This window comes from Lissotriton helveticus, chromosome 4_2, assembly GCF_964261635.1.
Source record: "Lissotriton helveticus chromosome 4_2, aLisHel1.1, whole genome shotgun sequence".
Taxonomy (NCBI): domain Eukaryota; kingdom Metazoa; phylum Chordata; class Amphibia; order Caudata; family Salamandridae; genus Lissotriton; species Lissotriton helveticus.
In genome coordinates this window covers 88,950,488-88,961,167 of record NC_136064.1, presented here as the reverse complement: position 1 = coordinate 88,961,167, position 10,680 = coordinate 88,950,488, and the positions used below count along the sequence as shown (strand labels likewise).

Sequence of the window (10,680 nt, the reverse complement as noted above, 5' to 3'; positions counted from 1 at the left end):
CCGAATCCTCCCTCAACAAACTACAACAAATTCAGAACGCCGCAGCCCGGCTTCTCACGAACACCCCGGCCAGAACATCTGCCAAACCAGCTCTGAAACTCCTGCACTGGCTCCCAATAAGAGAAAGGATAACATTTAAATCCCTTTGTCTGGCACATAAACTTCTACAGGACAAGGGCCCCCCCCCCATCCTTAAAAACCTAATCACGCCCTACAAAGCCTTAAGGCCTCTCCGTTCGGATCATGAACATCTTATCACAGTGCACGGAGTAAAAAGGCACGAACAGGAGGTCGGCGATTCTCTGTGAACACGGCTAGACTGTGGAACGCCCTACCTCTCAAACTCAGGAGCGAATCCTGTCATCTCCGCTTCAGAAAACTCTTGAAAACCCACCTCTTCCCTTGAGCCTTTTTTCCTGGTCAACCCCTTCTGTTTCGGCTGTCTTGGTTTAGCGCTGGGATGCTTCCGGGTTACTATGCGCTCTATAAAACCCACATTCATTCATTCATTCATAAGACCCTGTATGGGACGGTACCAGTTTACATTAAGGACCGTCTAAGGCAATATGTACTGGGACGCCGTCTTTGCTCTTTAGTGGCAACTTTGCTGACCTGTCCATGTTTTAACAACATCTACCATGGGCCTTCTCAGACCTAATGCCTCAGCTGTGGACGGACTCCTGGAAAGTCTGCGTAGAGAAAATGGTCTCCTATTTTGGAAGAGATTGAAAACCTTTTTGTATGAACAGGCCTTTGGTCGAGTCTGATCGAATGTATCTGTCAACATTTTGGTGTAAGGTGGCTAACCCTTTGACAAGCGCTAAGAGAACTAAGGTAATGCGGTGTTATATATGTGTTACTAACCGAACAGATTATGAAAATGTGTGTGAGAGTTTGTTGTGCTGGTTTGTTTGTTTTATGTTTTGTGGATTAGTTAGAGGAGATATTGATGTAGTAGTTTTCTGAGGGTTTGTATATATAGTACTGTTGGTGAGTGGAAGTTGAATAGTTAAGGGGTGGTAATGTGTTTTGGAAGAGTGTACGTGGTGTGTGATAGGGGATGGACAAGAGGTATGAGTGTTTATGTTTGATTTGATAGATGGAAGAGGCAATATAATTGGTTGTGTGTTTTTGGTAAAAAGGAGGACGGTGTTAGTGGAGGAGATGATGTAGAGCGGAGTATAGGTTTAGTTGCGACAGAAAGGTCTCCGTTAGGAGCAAGTTGAGGGTAGAGCTGTTTGGTAAAAACAGGCAGTGTGTCTGGACAGATTAAAGTTATATGTAGTGTGGCTTTGTGCTGTGTTGGTGATGTGTGAATTTGATATAGGTAAAGTCAGAGTGGTGTTCTGTGTGAAATTGAAGGTGACATTGTGTGGTAGTGGAGGAAGAAGGATGTACAAGTGTGGTTTGTGGGGGTTTTTAGTGGTTGCTGAGACATTGAAATGTGCATAGGGTTTGTTTGTAGTAAATGAGTAGAGTGCATTTGCGGCAAGTGTGTTAATATGTTTGATGGCTTAAGTTGCTTGATGGTGATTGGGAAAAAGGCCAGCATTCCTGGCCCCTGGCTGAATTGTCCCAAACAGGCAATTGCCCTGGTCCTCTCCACCCTTAGCTCAGAAGCCCTAACCTTAAATAGCACTAGGTCAGGTGACATTTGGCCAATGGGAGCCATAACCAATCAGAACCCTAGCACCCATAAGGAGACCAGTCCCTTTCAACCAATCACAACCCTATCTACCAATCAAAAACTAAACCCCAAGTCCAACAGATATCCTAGCCATTGGAGCCAAACAGAACCCCAGACCTATCAGCCAGTCAGAACTCTAACCCGAAGTCCAATAGAAACTCTAGATATAGGAACCAATCTGAGCACAGATGTAAAAACCATCAGGAAACTTATATAAGAGGAATGTGACCTAAAGCATAGCATGATGGCCAGGGAGGTGCTCCTGAAGTCAGAATCTCCTTGGAGGGTGACAGGCTCAATCCACATTCTGTAGTTCCTGTTCAACTCTGCAGGTAAGGCCCAGATCTAAAGTCACTAAAAATACTTTTTTTGCACACTTAAACAAATCACTCTTCTAGCCAGAAAAAAAAGAGTGCTACATACACATTCCATACACAGTTCAAACCCTAAAAGCAGATTAAGCAGTCTCTTAAACACACTGATTAGCCTCTGAGCTGTATTTCGCCTGTTTACCTTGTTAAAACAAAAGGGAGGTGGAGGTCGATTGCCGTCAGCAGCTCATAGAGTGTAGGGAAAGCTAGGAAGGCTATTTAAACAGTCACGGGCAGTTAAAACACAGCAATTTTAAAGTGCAAAGCATAGAAACTGAGAGGTAAATTTAAACAGTCACAGGTAGAGGAAAAAGCACTATAAAGCGTTTCAAGAATACACAGCACAAACTCAGGGTGCTTACTACCTTCTTTTGTCTTTTGCTCACAGGGCTGTTGGGGTACAGGGAGCTGGGGCTGCAGTATGGAGCTACTAAACTCTGCGCCATCCCTTCTGAGGTGCTATGGAGTCCACACAGAGCGTCATGGTGCCACCTAGCAGAACACTGCTACAAAAATCTCTGCATCCTGACTGGCACCTTAAGAGGTTTTCCTAGGTGTGGAATACACAGTTAGAAATAATAATCAGAAACCAGATATTGGTTAAGTTCCAAGAAAGGAATCTAAACCCGGGTCTTTGATAGAACCAGGACGCCCAATTTTAAAGTTCAACTACCATACCATAGCTCACTAATGCTTATGCCACGTCTTTCACATTTGTGTCTTTGTTGTCCCACCTTCTTTATACTGAAGGACTTTGTGTCTCAACTCTACGCCCTCTTATATCTCTTAACTTCAATTCCCTTTTATTAATTTCTTGACATTGAGGTATGTACCATGCTTGTATGTTTGGGAAGCCGATTTGTTGGCCTCTATGGCATGCAACTTTGTGGATACCGTCTAACCTCTGTACACCTAATCTCTTCTTCAGAAGTCTTTTATACTCTCGCCTCCGTATAAGACTCTTTCCGCACCGATCTCCTAAAGTGCATTTCTTCCACACTCCTTTTTGCCCTTCCCACTTTAAGGGGCCAAACTATTCAATTACAGAGTTATTAATAATCACAGTGAATATTGTATGCCTAGAATATGCAGTCGGGTGAGATGCGTCACTGAAGAAGAAAAAAACCAATATATATATATATATATATATATATATATATATATATATATATATATATATATATATATACACATATACACACACACACACACACACACACACACACAGAAAAATATTTAAAACTAAGATGTCACAGGCAGTGCGTTCGGATGAGAAGAGACAAAAACTAGTCACACGTACAGAAAACCCTGCAGCCAAAAGTGCAGAAAATGATTATGTGCTGGACTGTCCCATACATAAACAACTATTCTACTGGATACCTCTTAAATAAGTGAGAAAAGGAATAAGGACATTGCGTCCTGTGATCAAAGCAAAACTAAGCAGGGAACACAAGACAGAAAGATACAGACAAGGGCACTGGTTGATTGGGATTAGTAGGGAAATCCTTGGAACACCAATTTCTGGCCACGCTCTCTGGGCTGTCCACCATTCCCGGTCAACTCTGTAAAGAGCCTCGGAGTCACCATCAGCAATGATCTCTCTATTTATTTATTTATTTTTATTTATTTATTTTTGCTACTTCTAAAGCGCGAACGAATACCCGTAGGCGTCTCAGCGCTAAACAATTTGCATCACTTCAGCTCAGTGTTAGTTGCTCCAGGATGTTTAAGGGTGCTACTGATTAAAAAGCCATGTCTTCAGTCTCTTGCGAAATTGGAGGAGTGAGGGGCTTAGCCTGATGTGTTGTGGCAGTGTTCCATAATTTGGGTGCTGCAACTAAAAAGCGGCGGTCACCCCAGGATACTGTTTTCGAACGGGGAATCACTAGCTGGTTAAGCGTGGTGGAGCGAAGCTGTCTGGGAGGGTTGTAGGGAGTCAGCTGGTCTTTGAGAAAGAATGGTCCTTGATCGTTAAGTGCCTTGTACACTATACAGAGTGATTTAAACTTAATCCTGTTCCGGATTGTCAACCAATGGTATTGTTAATGGTGTCTGAAGTGGCTGAGAATTTGGGTGATTTCGAGAGCAGACGTGCGGCGGCATTCTGTATCGTCTGTATATTCTTCGTGACCCTAACCTGAGCATTTAAAAATAGACCGTTACAGTAATCGAGGGACGCTAGAACTAAAGAACTGACCAGTGTTTTAATAGCTGCCTCTGGCAGAAACTGGCTAATTTTCCTGATCATTCTTAATTTATGATGGGCAGTGGCTGCTACTTTATTCGCATGTTCCGCAAAATTGAGGCCCTCATCGAACGTAACTCCCAGGTCCTGACCTTAGATGCCGGGCTTGGGAGTACTCCAAAGGCTGGCGGCCCCCAGGATGCTGACCAACCTGGTGAGAGGGTTCCAAAAATACCTACCTCGGTTTTTTCCGAGTTAAGTTTAAGGCAACTAGTTGCCATCCACTCTCCTATTTCTTGCATTCCAGTTTGAAAGCGTTTTGCAACCTCATCCCCGTCGCCCTTGATAGCCAATACCAGTTGCGTATCGTCGGCGTAGGAGGGCCCAAATTAATCTATGAGGGCCCAAATTAAATCAGTGGCTTCGGCCTGCTTTTTCCACCTACGTCGTATTAGGAAAATTAGCAGATTTCTTTCTCATGACGCCCTAGTCCAAGTCACTCTGGGATTGGTCATATCCCGGATTGACTATGCAAACGCGCTGTACGCTGGAATACCTGCTTACCAATCTCACCAACTTCAACTTATTCAGAATGAAGCAGCTAGACTCATCCATGGCCAACCAAAGTCTAGTCATAACAAACCTCTCCTGAAGAGCCTCCATTGGCTCCCTGTGGCTCAGCGCAGCCTCTTTAAACTGGGTTGCTTGACTCACAAGGCCCTCTCCCTCCAAGGCCCGGCCTTTATTGCCTCTCATATTCACTGCTATGCTCCTTCTCGGGTCTTCATGTTCAAACCTCTTGTCTACATGCACCTTTAGACGTAAGAAACATGGTGGCCTGAGATTTTCCTCACAAGCCCCACTCCTTTGGAATTCACTCCCTCTAGACCTCCGTCTAATCTCTTCTTATCCCCAATTCAGGAGGGCGCTTAAGACCTGGCTCTTCTCTCAAGCATACAATTAACTTTCTTCACCACGCTGCTGTTTCTCAGTCCGTCCTTGGAAGCGCCAAGAAACCGTTGGTGTACGTGCGCTATATAAATAATTTTTATATCATATCATCATATCAATGAAGAAACTTGGGCCAGGACCCCATCTTCACTAGAACCTAGAAAGCAAGCTTCAAATATTCATATCCCTCACCCAACATCCCACCTTTCCCAGCCTCACAATCACACCCATACAAACTACACAAACACGCTCACACAATGTCCCCACAATTGATACCTCATACACACCCACTAATCGCCACATACCTTCAAACTAACACACTTCACTCTCTTCAACGCACATGCTTCAGTACCCCATGCTCCAAATATCTCAGACCTATTTGCCAATCACAACATTAATGAGCTTTTCATCACAAACATGGTTCAGTTAAATCATGCAACAACAACACTGTATCCCTCAGGACTGCCACCCCTGCTCCAATTCACAAGAGTTGAGGATGCACATCTTTAAAGAGCACTACATTATGATGCAGTACACTTCTGCTCCCAAAACCAAACTACCTCTTCAAGCACTGGTTAACTGTGTTCTTGACTTTGACACTGTACAGCAGTAGGCTGTCTTTTGGTAAGATGTGCTCTATTCAAATAGATACATGAAATGGAAGAAAGCGCAACCAGCACTTTATTTTTTTAAAAATGAAGCCCAAACGAAAGAAATAAATAAGAAGTAGATGTAATGTTAACATGTTGGTTTACATTGAAGTTCAAGTTGATCAGGTCTGTATGCCATATCTGTGGATGCCTGTCGTTGGAGTATCCATCACGCTCTCTTGTGGCCGGCCTGGGGATACTGATTCACACAGTCTGAATCCACAATGGCACAGCCCTCATCTAGCCTACCACACTCAAAGCGTAAACCATGGCACATTCCAGTAGCCACATAAGACTACGTGAGACAGCAGCTTGCCAAAACAGGCCTACTCCATAACCTGTTTGACAGTATCTGTCAGTACATCTTGTGGAAAACTAAACACCCCGGCCACGGTCGCTCCTGGAACAGATCAGCCCATGTTCTTTCTGTTGCCATATCCACGGCGGTGATCATCCTTCCAGTCATCCCATGCACGAGCTTTGAGGACAGCCTCATCATCGTCCTGTTTCTCCTCCTTTGCTTGCTCCTCTTCCTCCCTAGTGGATTCAACTAGAGGCAAGGAAAACAGCCAGAGGTTAAACACAGTCTCCAAGAAATGAGTCAGACTAATAGAAGTTGAGTACTGCAGATTGACTATACAATGAAAAAGAATTAAAGGGAATACTTAACGTCTTTATTGTGAAAATCTCAGAGCCAAAAGGCTTATAAACAAACACTTCCTTTTTACCCAAAGAATATTCTTTCCTACACAGAAAAGTTTTATTTACAATGCAGCTTGGAAAGCAGAATATAGAAAAGTGGCAATTGTGATGGCCTGTATCAGAATGGAGAATGAAAGGGACAGGAATGCACCCTGGGATCTTTCAGAAGGCACTACAAGCCACACACTCACACCACCCTCATAAATAAAGAGGTTGTAAAACAGAGAGGTAGGCTTCATAGCGACAAGCCAAGCTTTTGTAAACTAGTTAAAGGCCAAAACTGTCACAAGCATTCAAACTTTGAAGACAACTTTGTATCCTGAAAACCTGCCATTGCTCCTCATGCGCCCAATTCCAAGGGGGTTGACGTTATGATCATCTGGACAGTATAACAGTGCTTTCTTAATAAGGGGCCATTTTTGACACAGTGCTGGGAATTCCTTCGTTCAATACTGTATACTGATTGGCACCATTTGGTCATGTGAGATTAGTTCGGAGTTCAACGATTCTTACACTATATTTGTCAAACATAACCTCAGCATTTCTTGATCTTACTATCAAACCCACACGCAGAGCTACAGTTTCAAGTCAGAAAAAAGGGCAGCAAAACAATGAAGACTTTCTGGTGGTTCGTATTCCAGGTTGGGAAGAGGCCAGCTGGCACACTAAATTTGAATCAATTAGAAAGAACATAGCGTACGTTTTAAAACAAATTTGAGACTTGTTTATTCTGAAAAATCCAATAAAAATAGAAAGTAATGGGACAAAATAAACACTAAAGCAACATACAGCCTTTGCCAAAAAGTTAAAAGCATGGGCTTATTCCAAGAACTAGATCATCATTAACAAGTAACTGCCACAACACTTCAGACCCCAGCAGCAGAAAGATGACCGGACCCTACTAATAAAACTGCCAGTGTATCCATTGAGAAAACCAGAGAATGAAGTCCTCCAGGATATCCTCACTTCAAGATCACTCTAATCTACAAGCTGTAACTACAACACTAACACTTCACACCCTAACAGAACAAGTGGGTTCATCAATGTTCAATTAAGAACAGTCTAACCATTCACAATCTGAATAAAGACTCATAAAACAATTAACTGGTAATCACTGAAACCAGGTAAGGAGACCATGTACCCAGGGGTGCGTAGGAGTGAGATTTCATCAAATCACCAAGCCAGACTTCCATGTCGACAATACCTACAATTTCAACACAATGTACTTTATATCTGTAAATCTTCTTTTGTGGTGCTGAGTTTGCATTGAGATACTGCAGTTAATATAGGAATTCAATGTGTGAGAAGTTCCCAACTTCAGAGCCGATTAATGGCAACAAACAGCAGCAGCATCAAAGCCCACCATCTGCAATGTAGCAGTTGAAAAAGGTCGACATCGCATTGGGATAGTAGGTATTGTATACATGGAGTCTTTATTTAAGAGATGGTCATTGTGTACAGATATAGTCCTGCAGATGGCGTCATAGGTGTTTACCTTTTAGAGACCGAAATATCAGCAATTTACACACATCAACCCTTATAAAGTTGAACTATTTTTATTAAAATGTTTTGTATTCTTACTCTTAAGATTTTTGTTGTTGGGCTGAGTGGTAAGGTTCACTACATAGGACTTTTTATGAATTCAAATATATTAGATACTTATAAGTTTGATATGGTAGATTTTTGCATATATGTGACTTTTATTTATTTGTACTTCCAAGAGTTGCGACGTCCTGGATAAACGGTACTGCTGGACAGAAATTGAGTTTCCACACTACTGCAGGACCGGAGACTAGAGAAATGTGGCATACAAGGAAAGATTCATCATTCATAGGCACAAGAAGTGACATCTTTGAATATCCCATCATCAATCTGCATAGGAAGTGACATCACTTGACTTACCATTACCCATCAATCCTTCCCCCTCCTTTTTTTGTTTAAATATCTTTACTGGCATTTTCTTTATTTTTTTATTTTTTGACATGACTATCATTATAACTTAGTATAAAACATTCAGATGCGGGAGAGCAGAGATAGAGAACACATATGCAGAATGGCATTTTCCAGTGCAACAATAGAACAATGACAATAATGTGCTACCCTCAAATACAGTGTCCTGCATCATGCGAGCATATGTTCTAGAGTCACTGCGTGCTATTTCCCACATCGTGTATAACATGTTACAAGCATAATTTCCGTATCTTACTTATGACATATCCAGACTGGACAGTTATGGTAGGATCTTAGTGTTATACATCTTGTATATACAATGCTTACCAGTCGGAACTGGTCATCATTTTACCGCAAGAGAATAAAATACGATTCCCATGGCGACAGGACGCAGATAGTAATCACTGGTACGTATGGTCGAACGATATGATATTCTGCTGCACGCAAACAGAAGTATATAGCGACCTGCTCCCTCCGAGGAATCGTCCTAAAAATTACTGGGCGCGGTATCTGGAGAGGAGATCGGCACAGAGTGTGGATGGCCGAAGTGATACGCAGGCAACGGCTGAGCCGGGGGGGGACACAAGAGGGTCAGACGACCCACGACACAAGAGACTACAGTTAATTAACACTCAGATTACAGTTACTGCTGCTGTGCCTGGAGCCGTAGAGGGCGGGGGAACAACTTAAGTACGAATGGAAGGAAACATTGTTTGTGCACACGGTGACGTTGATGCTGGTCTTGAAGAACTTTATTATGACTCTTAAATTGCTGTGTAATTGCTACAGACTGCTAATGATCTCATTGCAATGCATGTGATTATTTCTTTTCTTTTTGTCCCTTATTTGTGAATTTTATTTGAAATACCAATAACATTTCTTTAAAAAAAATCACTAGTACGTACCAATAAGACATAATTCCTCCGCCCTCCTTGGACCTATTTAAAGATGGATGAAACTCTGACATGCCACTGGCCCACCAAAGGCAAGCCCTTCTGCTTACGTCCGCGTCTGGACCACGTCCTGTGCCAGGAACCCATGTCCTCTGGGTCCCATCCCGCCACCAATCCGCTGAGACTATGCACGCCCTCAACTCCGGCCACTGCTCCCTAAGCTGCTGCTTCGCCGCCCCACACAGACGGGCAATTTTCCTGCTCTTTTTGAGCGTATTTATGCACTTAACACCCAACACTCACTGCACCTGCATCGAAAGTAATAAAACCCCACTCTCTCACACTCACAGTTCTAAAACCACCCACACAACACAATATCATCAGGCAGGGCAGACTTCACAAGCCCAGAGGTAGAATCGCCACCATCCACAAGAACACCACAAGTTGCACCATCTCCACGGACATGTGATCCTCCAATCTCACACATCTGTTGTTAAAGTCCTACGTCACAGCCAACTTCACCCTGAGTGGCTTACTCATCTACTGACCACCTGGACTACGCTCCAACTTCACTGACATTATCACAGACTTAGTTGCACCACTCGCCCTTCACGCTAGCCATGACATCCTACTTGCACACCTTAACTTCCACCTGGAAGACCATGCCAACCCAAACTCAAAAGCACTTATCGAAGAACTTGGAAGCCTCTACCTCACCCAATGAGTAAACAGGACCTATCCATGTTCCTGGACACCACCTAGACCCAAATTTCACCACCTTCGGAAGCTGACTTTAAGAGGACCACCGCCAGACCGGACCGCAGAAAGTGGAGCAGCATCACTATAAAGGACTGGAACACTGCTATCAACACCCTCCCACCGAACACAGCAACAGCCTCTCCGAAGCCGCCATGGCCCCCCTCAAACTCAGCAATATAACAAGATCTAGACCCTATGCCAGTTCGTACACGCAGGAACTCGGACTGATGAAACACCACTGCAAACAATTGGAGCGCAAATGAGAATGAGCCAGGACAATGCAGACAGGAGCACTTTCAAATCCGCCTTGGGACGCTACCACCAAATGATCCGGAACAACATACGTACCACTCTGGCAGACCATATCACTTCCCGCACCAACAGAAGCAAAGAAATCTTTGACACTGTGAAAGATTTCAGATCACCAGTGGCTGCCTCCAACTCAATCACCCTCTTGCAGGACCTCGCCAAAAATCTCCCTCAATTCTAAAGGAACAAAATCACCTCCATTTACTTCAACTTCAATCCGCAA

General features: G+C 43.4%; 1 protein-coding gene across 1 annotated transcript in view; it reads right to left on the bottom strand.

Annotated features, from left to right (window-relative positions):
- Positions 1–5,852: 5,852 nt before the first annotated feature.
- The window catches only part of IGBP1 (immunoglobulin binding protein 1), a 51,867-nt gene continuing 47,039 nt past the window's right edge, over positions 5,853–10,680 (bottom strand). The window contains exon 6 of the mRNA XM_078640167.1: positions 5,853–6,394. Within this exon, the coding sequence (XP_078496293.1) occupies positions 6,255–6,394 (140 nt within the window). The 3' untranslated portion in view covers positions 5,853–6,254. The remainder of the gene's footprint in view (positions 6,395–10,680) is intronic.